This window comes from Archocentrus centrarchus, chromosome 13 (assembly GCF_007364275.1).
Source record: "Archocentrus centrarchus isolate MPI-CPG fArcCen1 chromosome 13, fArcCen1, whole genome shotgun sequence".
NCBI lineage: Eukaryota > Metazoa > Chordata > Actinopteri > Cichliformes > Cichlidae > Archocentrus > Archocentrus centrarchus.
The window spans coordinates 29,521,960-29,543,260 of record NC_044358.1 but is presented as its reverse complement, the minus strand read 5'-3'; the positions used below and the strand labels follow the sequence as shown (position 1 = coordinate 29,543,260).

Genomic DNA, 21,301 nt, shown 5'->3' with positions numbered 1-21,301 from the left:
AACAAGCTGAAGATATTTAATAATAAACATAACTTGAAAAAGAATTTTAAAAAAAACACAGAACACTGGGTAACAGACCCAGGACCATGACAGATATACCAGTTTTATTCATCTGAAAGCCTTTATTTAAGTCAGAAATCAACTAAACAATGCACAAAAATTAAGGAAATATGTGTTTAGGCCATTATTTCTTTGTTCAAGTGCCTGATTGGAGCCTGATTAGCAGCACCTGTGAGCATGGACCCTGCTATAGCGGTCAGTTGGTGTCTGCCCTCAGAGAGCGTTCACCGCCGATGCTGTTTGGCATCGGCGGTGAAGATTTGGCAAGTTTTTCATGGGCACGACCCACATGCTGAATTCTGCTGCTCAACCCACAAATGCATTTTCCTTGTAAATGTGGCTCCATTTAAGGGAAAATAAACAGGCTTTCTGATGGTATGGATTTATTGCCAAGAATCATTGCTATAACAAAGAACCCCCCCCCCCCCCCCCCCCCCCACACACACACACACACACACACACACAAATTTCCTTACTTTTTGTGCTAAGTTTGCAATCTTCAGTCATCAAGAACAACTCCACTAGGGGTTAAACAAATACCTGGGACTCCCCACATGAAGAAGCTTCTTGGATAAAAGGTAAAACGTCTTCATGAACCAAAAAAACATCCTTCCTCTCAAGTGTTTATGACTACATTTCATTGCTCAACTTCAAAGCATTTAGCATTTGCACCGGCAAAGTTTCAGGTATTAGAGTTTTGTTGTCAAGTTTTGGCTCCCAGTCTTTGCTTTTGGTGACTGCAATTTGCACCTCTTAGGGAAATTGCTGCGGGCATCCTGCCCAGCCAGGAAGTAAAGGATGGGGTCCACACAGCTGTTGGCACTGGCCAAAGGTCGTGTAATCTTGTAGGCCACATTGGAGGAATTCAACAAATTACAGCTAATCTGGTGAATGGATACAAAATGTCATTCAGTGATATTTTAAAATCATCACAACACATTCATGATCAGAAACTGCTTGTCCTCACCTGTGCTGGGTTGACCTGCCTCAGGTATCTAAAAATGTAGTGAAGACTCCTGGTGAGGTGGAAAGGGAGGAAACACAGCATGAACGCTGCCAGCACGATGATGATCATCTTTACTGACTTCTGTTTGAACCGCTGGGCTGTTAGGCCTCCTCTTTCCTCTTCAGTTCTCCCTTCAAACCCCCAGCCAGGCTCTAGAAGCTTTCTCACCATCAGGCTGTAGCACACCATCAAAACCACGAAGGGCAAGGCAAACATGAGCACTGATACGACTGAGCTGTATATCAAGAAGTCATCAAAAAGCTCGGGGATGGTGGTGTCGTGGCAGATTCGTACACTGTTCACATCCCTTGCGGAGCAGATAACAGATTGCATTTGTTTAGGATCTTTTAAGTGGTACTGCCCTATTTGGCACCCAACCTTAGTAAAAGGTCAGTTGTTCATTCAAGCGTGTCCCATTAGGACACTCTAAGATAAGCACAGTGCAAGATTGGTGTGCCACAAAAGTCAATATTCCGCAGTTAAACACAATTAGACACACTTTCACAAAATAAATGACAAAAGAAAAGCTAATTTATAAACATTTAATCACCTAGTTCTTGAAAAGTAGAGAACAGGAGCCTGGCAGAATAACACACAGGTCCACACGACCACAGACACCAGCCTGGCCTGACGGACGCTGACCCAGCTGAGGGAGCGGACCGGATAGCAGATCCCAACAAACCGGTGCAGGCTGATGCAGGACAGGAACAGAATAGAACCTATCAGAGAGGAAAAAAAATACTGTGTATGCTTTGCTCATATTATATTCATTGCATGCATAATTCATTGTACTAATACATCATGTCATACAAAATGTCTTTTTTACATCTTATTGTTACCACACCAGCCTTTGACTGCATATCACAATTTTGTTTTGCCTCCATTGTCTTTTAATACTATTACTACTACTACTACTACTACTAATAATAATAATAATAACTTAAAGCTGAAAGTCTGCACTTCACTCACATCTTTATTGTCTGATTTACAGTCTACTGTGGTTGTGTACAAAAAGGCAATACTGTAAAAATTCAGTGTGTCCAACAATTTATTGATTCAGTGGAGTCACATCCTTGATGTAATTTTGGTTCACATTACATTATATCTTACATGTTTTATGATATAGTCTGCAGCATAGTTTATTCATTTGTTTTGTACTAGAAGTCATGCTGCTTATGTTCACACACATTGCATTTCGCACCTTATTGTATCACACTGTATGCAATAAGTTACATGCAATAATATAATTATAATAATATAATATATATAGTCTAGCACTACTTTAACTTGGCTGTAAGTCAGCTTTTGTACTGCTCTGTGTGCGTTTGTATGTCTCCAGAACTGTACCGTATAAATTGGCATAAAACAGGAAGCGTATGAACTTGCAGAACGGTTCGCTGAACGGCCAGTCGTTCTTATCGGCGTAGTAGAAGATGAGGAATGGCAGTGTGAAGATGTACAGGGTGTCACACACTGTCAGGTTGAACATATAAATAGTTGAGGGCTTCCAGCGCTTGGTGCGGAACACAATCACATACAACGCAGTGGCATTCAGCGCCAGGCCGATCACAAAGACCAGGGTGTAGCTGACGGGGAGGAGGATGTATTTAAAACTGTCATCAAAACGACAGTAGTAGGCACTGGAATTGGTTTGATTGGTCTCGTTGTTGTAAACGGTGACCATCTTGTTTCTGAGAACACCTGAGGGGAAATTTGAAGAAAAGAATAGATTTTCAAAATATTACATTTGAACCTTTAAGTCTTTTACTTAGCAACAGTCATGGAAAACTATTACGCAAAAGACAAAGGGAGTGGGTGTGATTAGAAGGATATGACATCAATCAAGGAGGCTCTGAGTCATATGCTTTGGCATGCCTCAGCAGCACAGTCCAGCATATTTTGCCATACTCCAGTGCAGGCAAATAGCCCATTGTGATTTTGCAATAAAATTAACATAATCAAGCATTGACTCAGTCCATTTCTATAAAATGCCCTTAACAGAAATTAATTATTTATTTCTTTAATTATAGGTGAAATCATAACTTAAAATTAGACTCCCTCCTGAAGCTGTTTCTGGGTGAAAATAGTCTCTGTGTAAGTAGTGGCTCTTAAATAGAAAAAGAAATGCATCAACTGTATGCTTGCAGTACAGTTCCTCCACCTGGACTAAACAACACCGTGACGCCTCTGAATACCCAACTGACAATGCAGAGTTACAAAGTTTGTTTCCGACACTGAAAGTTGTGTGAAAACAACAAAATATCTGGTGCAGCTGTGGCCCACAGCTGAAAAACATGCCTTGTTCTGGGACTTTGCATGACAACGTGTTCTAAAAACCTCCCAGCTCAAAGAGGCACAGACAGAGGAATAACTTTTTAACTCAAACCAGACCCAGCTTTGAGAGTTTCACTGGTGTGCGCTGCACATTGCTGCCTCACACAGACTCGTATAAACTTCCAGGACAGGCCATTTTTTTCTGTTTATTCGACAAGCTCAAGTTCAGTCCACTCATGCTATAAAACAGGCAGAAAGAGCCTTAAGAAGCAACATGCAAACTTACTAGTGTCTCAGCTGACTGATGAGTTAACCCGTGGCAGTCTTTTCCCTCCTTCTCTTTCTGAAGTGATTTTGCTCCCTCTGAACCTTTCCCCCTCTCCTTTTCTCTTCAAAAACAGCTACGGGTTAAATTTAACAGATAACAGACTGAGTGTCCATATTTGTAGTTCCTAAGTTCTTGTGCACGCCAGACCAAACTGAGAAGAACTTACCTTTCCAGCAATAAAGTATTCTCTGCTATTTTTCTGTTAAAATTATTGAAGTTAAACACACTGTATGAGTACTATTATCCTAACTATCATGTGCAAGGTATCCTCAGAATGCATGCCTATTGTAATGAATGGGACTCTTTGACGAGCTGCAGCGTGCCCACAGTGAGCAAACCTGTCAGTAAAACCAACAGACACCTCTGTTGCCATCTCAGACTGGTTAAATATTTATTGTTCTCACTTTGGGAAACATGCAATATAAAAAGGAATGATTTTTAGATGAATATAATGAAACCTAAAATGTTGTTCCATTATTATGGTAAGGAATTTAGGACAAATGTAAGCAAGTAAATTGATGTTAGTGGCAAATTTAATTTAATACTTCTGGCCACTCACTTGTCACAAAGGGTCACCACCACAGTGTGTAGCGCTGCATGTTTGATTGGGCAGACTTTTACACCAGATGCTCTTCCCGACACAACTCCAAATGTTACTGAGTACATTCACTCAAGCACTTTACTCAGATTTAATGTAGCTGTACTTTATTATTTCCATGTTATGCTGCTTTCTGCTTTCCCTCCAGCTTGGATGCAATTGTTGCACTTTGCACTCATACTATTTATTTGGAAGCATTAGTTGGGCTACTTATTAGTGGCTCCATAGTGTCCCACTTTACACACTTGCCTAACAAGTGAAAGCTCCCTGGTTCAGTCCCAGGAGGAGACACAGGATCCCTTTGGGGTCGTGTCAGGAAGGTCACTGGGTGTAAAAATCTGTCAAATCAAATATGCAGAGCTACCTGCTGTGGTGACCCCTTGTGAATAAGGGAGCAGCTGAAAGTGGCATTAGTCAGGCTGTGCACTTAAGAAAGGTATGTATGCTTGCATTTCCCTTTTTGTTATAGATTTTTGGATTGTGTATTTTCAGTCATGTTCAATGTAGCTGCTAGAGTGCAAACAAATGTGCCCACTGGAAGCAGCCCCATGTCTCACATTGTCCGTTAATTCGTTAATATAAATATGTAACAGTAAACTGTATTGGTCATGTAGTGATGTGCATGAAATGTATTTTTCTCATGTACCACAATGATGTTTGTTAATCAGTGAAACTACAACATGGATTCTGCATTAATGGTAAGGTCTGTAGGCTGTGATTAATGCAATGCTGTTCTGTTGTTTTCTTAACTTTAGTTTTCCCCAGGTTGTATGCCACGGGGGGCCGGTACACTGTATACACACTTAATTATGAGGGGGAGTCAGTCAGTAGAACAAAATTACCCAGCTACAAAATACAGCAGACCTGGTCTATATGAGGTGCAATATGTGTAAGATTACTGTAAAATTCTTGTTTACAGACAGACACACTATGCTGCTGTGTTGTAACAAACTCTTACCTGGGTATGGCCAAAGGAATATATGTTCAGAAGCCAAATCATTAAAAAAAAAAAAAAAATCAGAGATAAAAAAAATCCCGGCAGGACCCTAATGACAAAAATATGATCCAGAAATGAATTGGAAGCTATTTTCTTCTGTGCCTCTGGTTAAAAGTTAGGTGTGAACATTAAGAAGTGTGATTCCTGTGAGTGTGTGGATGTGTTTGAATATGCATGTGTGATAGGTGAAGAATGTGCTTAATGTCTTACCCGGTGCAGAAACATTGTGAATTAATGATTAACTGCACGTTAACCTTGAGTACAGCACATAGGAGGCAAGAAGTGAAATACTGCCTAAATCTCCTGCACCAACTATTCACTCAAACGAAGCATGTAAAAACTTTCTTTCCTTTTTGTTAATAAGATGCATCATATCAGAAATGCACGCATCAGAAAACATTCCCCCTCCTCAGCGTCGGTCTTGGAGCGCTTTGCACCGATATCTGTGAATGCTCTCGTCAGCAAACCCTCTTTTCACCCACTTGACATTTTATCAACCTCACTGTTCAAAAAGGTCATTCACACCTCTGGGCTGTGTGTTCTCAAGACAATTAACAACTCTTTAACCTCTGGCTGTGTCCCTTCATTTTTTAAACAGGCTGTTATTCACCCAGTGTTGACCCTTCAAAATTGATTTTAGTGGTGGCCAGCCAGGGTCTAACTGCTTATAACATTTTGGATAGGTCTGGTTTCTGTCAGGTGCACTCTACTGAAATAGAGTCAGAGCTCTGTTGAGCTGAATATTCCTTTAAGTTTAACTAGTAATGAATTTCTTCACAAATTAAATTTCAGTCTTAGTCTTAGCTAATTATAGGCCAATCTCCAACCTTTATTTTATCTCAAAAATTCTTGAAAGAATACTTTTGAAACAGCTAACTGACCATCTGCAGAGGAACGGTTTATTTGAAGAGTTTCAGTCAGGTTTCAAAATTCATCACAGTGCAGAAACAGCATTAGTGAAGGTTACAACTGATTTTCTTATGGCGTCCTACGATGGACTCATATCTGTGCTTGTCCTCCTAGACCTGAGTGCAGTACATGCTTCTCTAAGGCAGCATTTTTGGAATCCAAAGCATACATTTTCACTGCTATGCAGATGATACCCAGCTTTATCGATCCATGAAGCCAGATGACACACATCAATTAGTTAAACTGCAGGAATGTCTTAAAGACATAAAGGCCACTCTGCATTTAATCATTCGTTATTATTACTCTGTCTATCTTCCACAGTGTGTATTTTTTCTTGTCTCCCTCCCCTCACCCCCAACTGGTCAGGGTAGATAATGATCCTCCCTGAGCCTGGTTGTGCCAGGGATTTCTTCCGGTTAAAAGGCAGTTTTTCCTTCCCACTCTTGCCAAGTGCTTGCTCATTGTTTTGATTGTTGGGTCTTCTCTTTAATTATTGTAGGGTCTTTATCTTACAATATAAAGCATCTTGAGGTGACTGTTATTGTGATTTGGTGTTATATAAATAAAATTGAAATAAACTTAAGATTTTGGTGATCCCTGGCCTATTTCATCTTTACATGAGTACTAGGTCTCTGAGTTTAACTGATCAATGCTTGCTGGGTGTGCATACAACAGGTCCAGGTTAAGTACAAAAGAAGACTATGCTTCTGAAACTGTGGCTCCCAAATTGTGGAATTTGCTTCCACGGAGAAAAGATCTGTGGATGCTGCTGACACCATTAAAAGAAGCTTAAGACCCACCTGTGCATGCTTACATTTAGTTAGTTTTATCTATTTATACCCTTTTGATTGTTGTATCTTATATATGGGCAAGTTTACTTACTCTTCTGAAACCAGTGTATACGGTGTAACAGGCTGCTTTACTTTTTAGGGGTGTGATTTTAGAGTTGCATTTTGCCCCGATCTGTAGCAATACAGCTGAGTAGTTAAGCTTTTTGTGCAGTTTCTTACGTTGCAGAGGCATCCCTAGAAAATGGAGCTAACATAGTGTGATTGGAAGGAGTGATTCAAAATTAAAATGCAGCCTGTGTCCAAGTACTTACAACCTTTTACAACCTGATCTCAGAAAAATAATGGTTTCTAAATGGTTCTTTTAAAGGCCTTCAGCTACCAAAGATGATCTCTATTAGTAGATGGTTCTTCATATACTTTATGTGGTGCTTTTTTTCTTTTTCTTTTTTTTTTTTTTAATTTGGTGGCAGTTAATGGCATGAAATTAAGGCTGCAGCTTATGATTATTTGTATTTAATATACTAATTATTTTCTGAATGAATCGATTTAAATAATGGCCATAAAAACGGCCATTGTAGTTCCTCCAAATCTAAAATGAGGTCTTGTTCTGTCTGACAAGCAGTCCATCACCTGAGTAATAAACTGTATAAGAAATGCAGCAGATTCCTACATTTGGTTGATTTTAAACCATGTGCAACAACGCCTAACACACACACACACACACACACACACACACACACACTGCATGCATGCCTGCATGCGAGCGGTGTAATGCCAGCTGCAGCTGATGCCAACTCTTGGCAAGGGTTTCAGACACCATTCACCAGGAACAGCCTCCTCGAATGAACCCAGCAACCCTATTTTACTCTGTCTGTCCCCTAATTTCCGACATATTTTTGACGTACGCCATGATCTCGATAGTGGGAACAGTGGGAAATGTTTACATGTTGGAGATAAATCGTTTGGACTAGATGCTTATCTGTTTTTCTTTTGCTTTTCTAGCCAAGAAATGATAGACCGTATGCAAGAAATAGGTTTTTAAACTACATGTATTTTTTATTTTGTCTAATCATTTATTTTCTTTTTGAATCCCGTTGTTCATTTCTACTCCACGATTGATTGAATGCGGTTTCTTGTTGCTATGCAGGTCTGCGGGACTCAGCCTCCTGCTCTTCTCTCTGTGAGCAAGCTGGAGCGGCTCTATACAAAAAAACAACAAAAAACAAACAAACAAAACCTTCTTATTCCCCTTATATGATTCAAAACGTCTTTATTTAAATTTTCAATCAGCACAGGGAGAGAAGGTTATGTCCCCAATCCTGGTGGGTGTTTTTCTTTAATCACGCACCGGGCGCTGTCCCGCTCTTCTCCGCACGGTGGAGCGCTTGAGCTTAGCTGCTGAAGGGGTTCCCCGTTAATATCTTCCGCGTCCCTTCCCTCTGCTTTTCCTTCTCCGCCTGTTTGCTCCCCCCGCTCACAACAGTACAGTAACACACCATTCCTCTCGTAGTGGTAGCAGCCGACACAAGCGTGTCCGGTCTCTCCTCGTAGCTTCAGTTTCTGCTCTGCATATAAACTAGCCATTTATCATCAGTCATGGCCGCCGGAGTACAAATTTAACTCCCTTTTTTCCTCCCTGTGGTTCGGAGGGGAGGCTTTTTTTTTTCTTTTTGTTGTTTGTTGGGTTGAGGAACAACAAAAATAAGAAAACATTAGTCCAACACTGATTTGGATTTCCTCTTGGAATTACAATACATCTCACAAGGGAAATACCATTCATGTCAATACTGCAACATGCAGCCGCCGCCGAGGAAGGTGAGTGAGTCCGTTATGTTTTTAGCAGGGCTGTGCAGACAATGACAGGCACATAACAGTGTTGTAACCTTACGTTCGTACAGCCGCGATAAAAAGCTTCCGGGAAAAAAATAATAAATTAAATAAATAAATGAATAAAAGGGGTGGGGGGTGGAAAGACCCTCGCTAGCCAACATTAGCAAGGACTGCTAGCTCGGTTAGTTGTAAACCTTATTAATGTGCATCTGTCCGGCCGCTGCAGCGCGACCATCACACGTCAAATAACGTTAGCTGGAAAGCGCTCGGTGGGCTACCGTAATACACAAAGCACAAGTAAACGAGATACCGTGGAAGACGCGCAGCAGGAATAGGAATAACTTTGAATAAGAGCAGCGTTTTCACGTTGTAGCGAGTAACGTTGTTGTTGTTTTTTTTTAACGTATACACTGTGGAAATGTGACAGCAGTAGCCCCCCCCCTCCACACCCACCCACCTCATCACCACCACCCCCTGCCCCAGACAGCACAACAAAAGATTTTGTCTTTTGTGATGATGTCTCAAAGAAAGACCTTCAGCCCGTGCAGGGGTCACATCGTTTCACCGAAGGCGGAGCTGACAAAAAGCTAAACATGCAGCCAGAGCCATGCTGGCTTACTGATTCTGTATGGGCTGAGAAAGGACGCCTAAAGCGTGCCGTGCAGTGTGTGTGTGTGTGTGTGTGTGTGTGTTTGTATGTGTATACACATGAGGGTGTGATGAAGTTTCTGGTCCACTGCTTTCAATGTGTGTGTGTTCTCCTGAAATAGATGCACAAGAGCCAATTTCCCCACTGTGAAGCTCCCCATCAGATTTCTCTTAATTACCACGTATTCCCTCTGTGCCACACACACACACACACACACACACACACACACACACACACACACACGCACACACACACACACACATATACACACACACGCACACAGTGGCCTTGGACATGTCATGTCATGTCTTTATACCACACACGTGTGCAGGTCTTTCACTTTCCACTTTGTGTGTGATCAAGTGGCTGCATTCTCTTCAAATTAATGTTAAAACATTTCCAAGAATAAAAGTATTATTTACAAAAAAGAAAAAAATACTCATGAGTTATCCTCTGCCAATATAGCTGATGCCCTCAGTTCACTCAACCCACAGCATCTCAGCTAGACTGTTGGATACTAGTAATTTCTCTCCCAGTGCCACACATACGGCCCCTTAAGTGTTGTGTCTGTGTCTCGGCACATCTGCTAACAAACCGAGTTAATTTCGCTCTCCCATATTCGCTTTATGTGGCTTAAATTAAAGACGGCTGGTACTGAAAACGACAAAGGCAGTGCACTGTAACACAAATATTGCTTCAGTACGTGATATCTGCTTATCTTTCTATAGATCCATAGGTTTAGGGGGGTAGGGTTGGACACCGAAGAAGCATTGGCCCCCATTTGTGTCTCTGTTTTGTGGATTTAATGAATTGATTGGAGTGGGAAAATTTAGCCAAGCGTATGAAATTTCAGGCCACATGAGTGTTTTACTGTAAACAGCGCTAAAATAACTGTGGCGACCTGTGAGATCAAACCTCAGGCTGGGAGTGAAGCACAGGAAATATTTAAGTATTGACATAAATTCCTCAGTACTGGGGTGAATCTGATATCCTCATATGGACATTAAGGTCATATTGTTAAACTCCTCATTTTTGATGATGTTTGATCATCAGTATGTTTGATTTGGCAAAGATTTTATGCCGGATGCCCTTTCTGATGCAACTTTCCCCATTTATCTGGGCTTGGGACCGGCACTAGGAGTGTGCTTGCTTGTGGACCCCCTGTGGGGGTGGGGGGTGTAATGAAGGAGGATGCTGGGAATATGATGATGACATCTAGAAGGAGCAGCCTAAAGATCTTCATGCCATATCTCTTCCTATCTCTTCCTCTTTTTTTATTTTTTAAAATCAACATTTCTGTAGTTCAGCATTTTCACTTTTGCTTGCCACCTCTTTTTCTTATTCCTGCCATCTTCTTCTCTCTCCCTCTCCTTCTCAATTTTGAACCCTCCGTCCCCGTCTGCACATCTCTCGGTCACCCTTGTCCCTCCCCTCCTCTGCGTCTGCCACTGAGTGACAGAAGGTGAAATCAAGTGAAGAAATTTTGCCCTGATAATGTGATGAACCCACTCGCTCCTTATCTTCAAAGTCACAGCACATGAAGTAAAGGAGCTCTGCTGTGTGTGTGTGTGTGTGTGTGTGTGTGTGTGTGTGTGTGTGTGTGTTTTGGTGTATGTGCGAGTGTGTTTGCCGGGGTAGTGTGTGTGTGTGTGGCATGTTGTTGATTGTTTTTGTCTAGAACAGTCATGAATTTACCCACTGTTACTCCGGTGAATAGCTGATGGAATTCACCCGACAATGCACAATGACCTTCACAGTGACTCTGTTGATAGGAGCTGTGTGCGTGTGTGTGCCTGCATGTGCGTGTCTGTTTTAGCGTAAGATGTGTGAAGGAGCCTGGTCACTAAAATGAATTTGATACACACAATATCTTTACTACACACTCAGGAAGTTTGTCTGTTCAAATTTGTTCTGCAGTTTTGAGGGATGTTTGAGTAGCTTCAGTCACCTCTAGCTGCAACCCCCCCCCCCCCCCCCCCCCCCCCCCCCCCCCCCCCATACCACCCTTACCAAAAGTCTCACAAAACCCTGACGCTGGCTTTTACATTGATGGATCACTACTGGGAGTGTATGTATTTATCCTTTCAGGTGACTTTAGAGGTGGACAGCTGATTCGCAGCTAGAGAATTTACTTATATATCATTTTAAAAATGTCACTGAGTTTTAAGATGGCCTTGACTCGTTCCTAATGCCTCACCAGCTTTTTATTAGGTGCACCTTGCTAAGACCATGTTGGACCCCCTTTTGCCTTCAGACCTGTCTTAATTCTTTGTGGCATAGATTCAACAAGGTGCTGGAAACATTCCTCAGAGATTTTGGTCCATATTGACATGATATCATCACGTAGCTGCTGCAGATTTGCCAGCTGCACATCCATCATGCCAATCTCCTGTTCTTCTGATGGATTGAGATCTGGTCACTGTGGAGGGCATTTGAGTACAATGAACTCACTGCCAGTTTGAGGTGATCTGAACTTTGTGACATGGTTTGTGATCCTGCTGGAAGCAACCATCAGAAGATGGGTACACTATGGTTATAAAGGGAAGGACATGGTCAGGTGGTATTAAGGGGTGCAAAGTGTGCCAAGAAAAATATCCTCCACACCATTACACCACCACCACCTTCCTGAATCGCTGATACAAGGCAGGGTGGATCGAGGCTTTCATGTTGTTTATGAGCTTACCAACTGAATGACAGAGAGGAAATTGAGACTGATCAGACCAGGCAACATTTTTCCAGTCTTGTGTTGTTTAATTTTGGTGAGCTTGTGCAAATTGTAGCCTCAGTTTCCCATTCTTAGCTAACAGGAATGGCACCCAGTGTGGTCTTCTTGCTGCTGCTAGAAGGTTCAATGTGTTGCATGTTTGGACATCCTCTTCTGCAGACTTTGGTTGTATTTGAGTTACTGCTGAGAGCAGTCTAACCATTGTCTTCTGACCTCTGACATCAGCAAGGCATTTTCACCCAGAGAAGTGCCACACATTGGATATTTTCTCTTTTCAGACCATTCTCTGTAAACCCTAGAGATGGTTGGATGGGAAAATCCCAGTAGATCAGTAGTTTCTGAAATCAGACAAGCCCGTCTGGCACCAACAACCATTTTATTTTGAGAGTCATTTAAATCACCTTTCTTTCCCATTCTGATGCTTGGTTTGAACTTCAGTAGGTCATCTTGACCATGTCTGCTTGCCTAAAGGCACTGACTTTTTGCCATGATTAGATATTTGCATTCACGAGCAGCTGGACAGGTGCGCCCAATGAGGTGGCTGGTGAGAGTATGTTTGTCTAGTTTGTTTGTTCAATTATTAGGTTTTAGGATAAAAAGAGTTTCATTAAAATACCGCAAATTTGTCTCTTGAGCAGTTGTGAGTCTGAGGTTGCTATTTTTAAAAATGATTTGATCAACATGAAATTAAATGAGCTTCTGTTAAAGGGTTTTACTGTATTTTTCACCCTGGTGAGTGACTTTTCTATTAATTTCATGCAACATTTAATCTAATGAAAGCTGGATGACATGGAAATATTATGAATTGTGGATAGATATGGATCATTTATTGTTTAAGTACATTTATGCCTTTAAGCCAGGTAGAGGCATTTGTCATTCAATGAACCCTTTTATAACCATGAAAAGACTGTACTTTATGTCTTCTACATTAGCCAAAATCATGTTTAACTTCATATATAGTTGTTGTATTTATATATTGCTATGGGAGGACTGCTGATTTGTTGAGAGTTGGGTTTCCTGTCGTAGAATGTGCATCAGGAGATTAATAACATGCCTGCAGAGCTGAAGGATGAACAAATACCACATTTAATAGCACTCTTTTTTTAAACCTGGTATTTCTTTTTGTTTCCTCCAGGTCAAAGTGACACAGGAGCTGAAAAACACTCACACAGAGCAGATGACAAGACTGCACTTTAAACACCAGACCGAATGTGACCTGCTAGAAGACATGAGGTATGAACACGTTTCCGAGTCACATGGTCGACTGTAGCATGGCAGAAGAACCAAGCAAGTGCACTTAAGAAATGCCAGATGATTTGAAATCTAGTCGTCGCTGCACAGCACGCTCACATGGACACAGCCAAAGAAGAGGAAAAGGAGTGAGGGAGGAGTTGCAGGCGAAAGAAAAAGAGGAGGACGTGGACTGTCATATTCCAATTTTTAGAGAAGTGCAGTCGGTCAGGAAGATGATAAAGGAATTTCCTGCATTCCTCTTCCTGCTTTCCGACTGTTTCTTTCTTTGTTTCTCACTTTCATCTTTTCAAAATGTATCTCTCTCTGCAATCTCTTCCCTCAGTTTCATTTTTCTCTGTCTCTTTTGCTCTGATTATCATTTTGTCTCTCCATATATCCTCTTCAATTTAGCTCAGCTCTGTTTACTCGTGACGTATGTGAGCTGGCAGTTTTCCCTTTTTGGATTAGGGAATAGGAGGAAGCCCTGGCTTCTTCACACGCTCTCATTTTCTGTGTTGACTAAGCATTGATTATTTATGACAGCAAACCCTCATACTCACTGGGTCTATACTCCCATCCCTGTCTTTTGCTCTGTTTCTCATTTTCACACTTTCTCTGCCTGTTTTCTCTCTGAGACCTCCCCCCTCTTTCCTTTCTTTTTCTCCCCCTTTCACTCTTGGGGGCAGCTCCAGCTGTTTGAGAACAGATTGGCTTGTTGCTGCTGGGTTTTGGAAAGCGAACAAGGCTCTGGTCTCACTTGTGGGAGAGCGGGAGAGCCAGTTAAGCATATGCAACCGCGATGTGTTAGTTCTTTTAGTCGGTGAGGGATGAAGGTATGTGCCACCGGGTAAAAGGTTTCCAAGTTGGCTTTGTCATCCTCATCATTGAAAGATGCTGCCTGCCGTGTCTTCTCCCCATGTTACTCTAGCCTTTAATGTTTTGTAATTATTTTTGATGAGCCATTCTCATGGTGGCAAAACTGGAAGCGGTGGGGTGGTGCAGTGATTAGGGAGATTGGCTTGCGATTGGAAGACCTGGGCTTAAGCCCCTGCAGCAACAAGCATCTGCTTCGTTGATGTGTCCTTGAGCAAACACCGTGGTCCTACTCTTTTGACTGTAGCCGATGTAGAACTCATCTGATTTTGAAAGATTATTATAAAAGAGCAGAAGGGTTATCTAAAATTCACACCAGCAGCACAGTGTGATGAATGCATCCATTTTTTCAACCCACACTGACTCCGACTACCGTTATCCTTGTCAGAACCAGCAGCACAGTACCACAGGTGCTGAAAGGACAGCAGTTGGCTAAATTGTTAGTTGTCTCAACCGCTGACAGGACTGAATTGCTCTATTGAGAAAATGTTTTCAAGTGGGTTATGAGAAATATTTTAGATGAAAGTGGAAATGGTTTATTTCTGTTATGCTTCTGCAGCTGCTGGGTTGAATCCAACCAGGAGACAGTTCTGTCTTATCTGATTTTGCATAGGACGCTGCAGCATCACAATATGGATGACGACGCTGCATGCGCATCATCTCTCGTTGAGTAAATTAATGTAAACTCTGCTGGCTCATATGAAAAACAAAGATTCAATCCAGCTACCGAAATGAAACAGTCAGACAAAGGATGCTATCGAACCTTTAAAAGAACAAATGACATATGCGGTGTGGCTAGCATTACCTAGCATGGGCTCTGGCTCCAAATGCTACACCCTAATTAAGGGGTTGGCAAACTTTACTATCAAAAGAGCCATTTTCAAGCAATTTTTATATCTGTGGTGGAGCTGTAAAACAAATTTGAGCCTTACACTGAAGGCAGCACAGCCTATTAAGTATGAATTAGCCTGTCAACATTACTAATAGAGTGTAAATAATTAATCTTCTAACACAGGTAACAGCTTTGCACCGGGCTGCAGTTACATTTTCTTTATAATAATACCATGTTTTTGTTGCATTAAGGAAATGATGGAACTAAAAATTTTTTAAAAAGTTGACTTTTGAAAAAAATATTTTTATTACAAATAAACCTGAACAGTTGTGAAGCAGAGCAAAAAATATTGGTGTGCATCTACTTTGCAAAGGATAGCAGTGAAGCTTTGCATTCCACTCTGTTCCTTCCATCCATCCATCCATTTTCTTCCGCTTATCCGGGGCCGGGTCGCGGGGGCAGAAGCCTAAGCAGAGAAGCCCAGGCTTCCCTCTCCCCAGCCACCTCCTCCAGCTCATCCGGAGGGACCCCAAGGCGTTCCCAGGCCAGCCGAGATACATAATCTCTCCAGCGTGTCCTGGGTCTACCACGGGGCCTCTTCCCGGTGGGACATGCCCGGAACACCTCACCCAGGAGGCGGCCAGGAGGCATCCTAATCAGATGCCCGAGCCACCTCAACTGGCTCCTTTCGATGTGGAGGAGCAGCGGCTCTACTCTGAGCCCCTCCCGGATGGCCGCACTCCTCACCTTATCTCTAAGGGAGAGGCCAGCCACCCTTCGAAGGAAACTCATTTCTGCCGCTTGTATTCGCGATCTTATTCTTTCGGTCACTACCCAAAGCTCGTGACCATAGGTGAGGGTAGGAACGTAGATCGACCGGTAAATCGAGAGCCTCGCTTTTACGCTAAGCTCCCTCTTCACCACGACGGACCGGTGCAGCGTCCGCATCACTGCAGAAGCAGCCCCGATCCGCCTGTCGATCTCCCGTTCCCTTCTCCCATCACTCGTGAACAAGACCCCGAGATACTTAAACTCCTCCACTTGAGGCAAGAACTCGCTCCTGAGCCGGAGATGGCACTCCACCCTTTTCCGGCTGAGGACCATGGCCTCAGACTTAGAGGTGCTGATTCTCATGCCAGCCGCTTCACACTCGGCTGCGAACCGTTCCACTGCGAGCTGGAGGCCCCCCCCCTGATGAAGCCAAAAGAACCGCATCATCTGCAAAAAGCAGAGATGAGACTCTGAGGCCACCAAGGAAGAAGCCTTCCGCCACCTGGCTACGCCTAGAAATTCTGTCCATAAAAATTATGAACAGAATCGGTGACAAAGGGCAGCCCTGACGGAGTCCAACACCCACAGGAAACGAATCCGACTTATTACCGGCTATACGGACCAAGCTCTCACTGTGGTTGTACAAGGACTGAATGGCCCGCAACAATGGGCCAGACACCCCATACTCCCGCAGAACCTCCCAAAGGACACCCCGAGGAACACGGTCGAATGCCTTCTCCAAGAGGCATTAATCTACTCTGTTCCTGTGTAGATTAATTTAAAAGTAGCCTATTTTGATAAGAACTTAAACATACTGTTGCCTAATTGCTTAAAAAATAGTTAAAGTAAAACCAATGGAGAATATAAAGAATCACTAAATAAAAATTGTTCGTTTCCATATTCATATTCATCTAAATTTTTTTTTGTTAAAGCCACAGGGAGGTACTGAGATGGGACAAAAGAGCTGCATGTTGCTCTGCAGCTGCAGGTTTGAGACCCCTGCACTAGTTGATACGCTTAGATAACAAAAAACAGCAAAACACTTGAAATAAAGCAAAACAGCTTCATTTTGTTGCATTTCAAAGGCATTCAATGAAAAATAAAGGGTCTCATCCTGTGTCGCTTTTAAAAAATTGTGTGTTAGACTCATCAACATGGTTTTGGTTTGCAATGATAATACATCATTTGTTTATGCAATGGCCCATCCTTTAAGCATCAGTGTAACTAAGATTAATGGTTCCATGATTATTGCGTACTCTTACGACCATTATTTCCAACTCACTTTTTACCTGAGATCTGTAAACATTACAGCTCTCACCAGGCTCCCAGGCAAAGCTCCATATGGCTCATCAGCATAAGCAATGAGCACATGGCTTATTAACATATCATTACATATGCACATTACCAAAGATATTTGTCAACCTATATTTGTGCACATGCATGCAACAATAAATGTGCTCTTAGCAAAAAACTGGCAAAACAGACTCTTAGTTAAATTGTATTTCAATGCAAAGCTTAACTAATGTGCTTATACACCTTTTCTTTGGCTGTGTCTCTATGGACCACTGCCTTACTTTACTTTTCACATGCTGTACCACATGCTGTCCTTCCTTTCACTGTTGCTGGGCCACCATTGCCAGTTTCTCCATTTATTTGATTCTTTGATTTATTGATGCTATTTCTCTCTAATTGTGTGTGTGTGTGTGTGTGTGTGTGTGTGTGTCTGTGTATGTGTGTGCGTGTGTGTGTGAGATACAGAGTTCACCCTGCTGTCAGCATGGAGAGTGGGTGGGTGGGAGGTCCATCACACTGGGCTTTTCACAGTAACTGTGGAGACTGCCAACAGTTGGTGATGCCCAGCTCTAACACACCCACCATCATAATGAAATACGCAGAGTCTCTTTCTGTTTGTTTGCCTGGGAACTCCTCCTAGACCATTAGGAGTTGGCATACATCTACATCTAAGGCCCCTGAAGGTTCTCAGTATATCAGATATTACGACATCATCGTCTTGCCTAGCAGTCAATGGTCGATGGGCTAAACTGACTAATTTCTACTGTTTGTATATCTATAACATCTTATTATTTTCTGCTTATGTCTGTTTTTTTTTATAGAAATATCAAAACAGTACATTCTGTTTTTTTCAATAACCTTATAGAATAAAGAATTTATAATTCAAGCTAAAAAATGATTGTTAGTTTACAACTCTTGGTTGTAAAAATTACTTTTTTGGGCAGTTGCAGCAAATACATTCCACACTCACAAGAGTGTTAAAGATAGTAAGTGATTCCCAAGGGAAGAAGCAGGTAGGAACATGCCCCATATCCATGCTGGGTCAGAATGCAGATTTGATATCTGTAGTTGATACCTGCAGACAGTTACTGGACTACAGTAGAAAGCTAATTATTTGACTAACACACATTTTACAGCAATACCAGGTGGTGCAGGCTGTGCACATGTGACAGACCTGTATCTCTTGAAACTGACTCTGATTCAGCTAGTCCTTTCCTAAGATGCTATCATCATGACTAGTTATAAATAAATAGTTTCCAAATGCAGTATTTAAAATAGCTGAATCCAACGGGAGAACAATCATAGAAATATTCATGGTTGACAGACACATTTCTAGTGTGAAACGTACAGTAGATTTTAACACTTAAATCCCAAAAGCAGCTCTGAGGTTATTTACCCTAATTAATCCACAGGCTGGCTTTAATCAAAGCGCTCAGTCACACACACACACACACGCACACACACACACACACGCACACACACACACACACACACACACACACACACACACACACACACACACACACACACACACATACACACACACACACACACGCATACACAAGTTTCTATCTACGGTGTTTTGTGCCTGTATGTCAGTTGTACAAGGTACGAGAGAAATGATAAGGGAGAAAAATGAAAGAAAAGGGAAGAAAGATGAAAGAGAAAGTTCATCCTCTGGGAGTGCATTTTTACTAGTCTAGTCTTAGGAAGGATAAGAGAAAGAGAGAGATGAAAATGATGACGAGTTGGTGGACTCACAGAGTCAACTTGGTGTCCTCAATCCAGCTAAATCCCCTATACCCTTATGTCTGCCTTAATAGCTACAAACACATCACCCTGCGCTGACCATAGAAACACACTCAGATAGTCGCTTATATACTTGTGCTGTGCTCATATACATTTTGTAACACATTTTCGTTACTGTGTTCCTGCTGTGTAGTTGAGATCAGTGAACTATGAGCTATATATATATATATATATATATATATATATATATATATATATATATATATATATATATATATTTTCACCTGCAGCATTATTTTGCTGTAAGCTAAGTCTTTGACAGGTTGTGATCTCAATTGCATTAAACGCACAATGGTATAGACAGAGTGCCTTTTAAAGACTCTATAAAGGGCAGATTAATGAGGAAATAAATGATAAAAATAGCAGCCAGAAAGCTGCAGTTTGGAGTAGATCGTTGGACTAGATGTGATTTACCCCCCATGTCTGTCCTTTGCATGATTCACTGGGATAAATTAAATTTGTGTTTCATGCAAATTAATTGACCAAATCCTAGGAATTATCTGCAAATATCATTAAAACCTAATGGCTCTCCTTGCTGAGTAGCTAGATGAAACTTTCTGATTTGAACCCAAAAGTGCCACCAAGAGTTCTCATTAATTCTTTTCACTGCAGCCTCCATAATGAAGGAAGGTGGGGAACAGAATATCAAGGCCTTGTTGGATGAAAAAAATAAAATAAATAAATAAACACAAATGAATGCAAAGCTGATTCACACCCTGGTAATGCAATTAGGTGTGGATGCCTCTGTACTTGGCAAAATAACACTGCAGACTGGATCCCAAGAGGACCTCGGGTAATAGGGGTGAGATGACAAAATACTGCTTGCAAGGTTATTTCTGTATTAAAATAAGGTGATTGTTCAACAATGGCTCACTCTAACCATTGTATGTTTATGTAATAATATAATATATTTCAGTGTCACATCCTAAGCAGGTAAAGTGACCAGTTGTTTTGCGTTGGACCTGCAGTGTAGTCAGAGGATTTTCTAATATTTGTAATATTTTGTCCATTGGGAAAATAACACAATGAACATTTAAATTCTCAGCAACCAAAAATACTCTGTTCCATCTGTTGCAGACCTGTGTAGTTCCGCTTGTGGCCTTCATAAGTACAAGTGTTACTGGCATTTTGACCTCTTTTTTCTCTAGCCCTGAAGTAGGTGAAGATATTTTAGGAACATCTACTCTGCTTACTTATTTCTTTTTTTATTATTTTCTTGCTTTTATTACTTGTTGAAGTTTTAGAAATATTACAATTAAATCAAAGTGAAACTGTAAATTACTCTGGACCCTCTCATTTCCAAAGGGTGTTAATGACAGGTGCATATCAAATCGCCTCTGGATGCAGTTGACTAGACTTGTAACCTATCAGTGCATCGAAGCGTACGAAATAGCACTGAGTAACAGAAAAAAATGTAAAAAACTTTTTGACATAGCAGATGAAAAATTAACTTTGAGATTCCTCTGGTTCACAGGTTTAATGAGATTTTGATGATGGGGATGGGCATCAGGCCCCAGTTCTACCTGAAAATGGTTCCAGATTGTTTAATCTGTCAGAATTTCAGAATATCAATTCATTTTCTTAGCGCTGGCATGTTTTCCGGCAGCGCTCAACGTGTGAGTCCCATGATCTGTTCAGACACAGAAAAATAAAACATTTGTGTTCACATTAAAATCTTTGATTTATTTTATTGCCTTTCCCCACACAGAAAAGTGATCAGGAATCAGAATCAAATGTGACCTCCGAGAAGAATCAACAATAATATTGGGTTTTTTCTGTAATTATTGTAGGGTATTTACCGCTTTTAGGTGACTGTTTGTTGTGATTTGGCGCTATATAAATAAAGTTGAATTGAATTGACTTGAATAACCACCCTTACTGACCAGTAGAAGCTTTAACAATTATGTTTAGTTCATTTAAAAAAAAAAAAAAGAAGAATAACATTCAGGGTTAAAAGAAAAACACAGGGTTCAACATAACCACGGCCAGCTGTTGGCCTATTGCAGCCATTGACAGTGTTTTCCCCTGTCAAGTTCAAAACACAGCAATATAATACTGCTGCATTTAGCACACACCACGTAAAGAATAAATTTACTGTAGAGGGAACTCAGATCTCATCAGAAAAAAATTCATTTTATTGCTAACTTATCGACTGTTGCTTGTTCTGAGATGAAATAAACATTGAGTGTTTTTGTCTGAATGAGAGCTGGATCTTGGAGAGGAAAGACTGCAACAAATCTGCTGTATTATGTCTCGTGATGATCACCAGTGTGAAGACATGGCCACTCATGTGACTCATGTTGCTTATCCTTTTGCCGCTCTG

The 21,301-nt window shown here is 41.4% G+C and overlaps 2 protein-coding genes across 5 annotated transcripts in view; one reads left to right on the top strand and one right to left on the bottom strand.

Annotated features, from left to right (window-relative positions):
* Positions 1-521: 521 nt before the first annotated feature.
* p2ry2.1 (purinergic receptor P2Y2, tandem duplicate 1) lies at positions 522-5,251 on the bottom strand. 4 transcript variants are annotated; one of them, XM_030745050.1, is made up of 5 exons: positions 5,225-5,251; positions 2,414-2,767; positions 1,617-1,785; positions 1,028-1,373; positions 522-944 (listed from the first exon to the last, which is right to left on the bottom strand). In XM_030745050.1, exons 2-5 carry the CDS (start codon positions 2,748-2,750, stop codon positions 750-752), a joined length of 1,047 nt encoding a protein of 348 aa, XP_030600910.1. In that variant the 5' UTR covers positions 2,751-2,767; positions 5,225-5,251; the 3' UTR covers positions 522-749. The 4 variants fall into 4 exon arrangements, with proteins under 4 accessions (XP_030600910.1, XP_030600909.1, XP_030600908.1 ...); XM_030745049.1 differs by lacking the exon at positions 5,225-5,251 and adding an exon at positions 3,835-3,942; XM_030745048.1 differs by lacking the exon at positions 5,225-5,251 and adding an exon at positions 3,627-3,764.
* Positions 5,252-8,400: 3,149 nt separating this feature from the next.
* Positions 8,401-21,301, top strand: part of fchsd2 (FCH and double SH3 domains 2) — a 65,176-nt gene continuing 52,275 nt past the window's right edge. Inside the window, exons 1-3 of the mRNA XM_030745135.1 lie at positions 8,401-8,778; positions 13,303-13,400; positions 13,545-13,546. Of these exons, the coding sequence (XP_030600995.1) occupies positions 8,758-8,778; positions 13,303-13,400; positions 13,545-13,546 (121 nt within the window). The 5' untranslated portion in view covers positions 8,401-8,757. The remainder of the gene's footprint in view (positions 8,779-13,302; positions 13,401-13,544; positions 13,547-21,301) is intronic.

Excerpts from the sequence above, each read along its gene's own strand:
- p2ry2.1 (XM_030745050.1), bottom strand. The coding sequence starts at position 2,750 with ATGGTCACCGTTTACAACAACGAGACCAATCAAACCAATTCCAGTGCC. Across the intron at positions 1,786-2,413 it reads GTTTTATGCCAATTTATACG|GTTCTATTCTGTTCCTGTCC; the intron begins GTACAGTTCTGG and ends CCTCTCTGATAG. Across the intron at positions 945-1,027 it reads GGCAGGTCAACCCAGCACAG|ATTAGCTGTAATTTGTTGAA; the intron begins GTGAGGACAAGC and ends TCCATTCACCAG.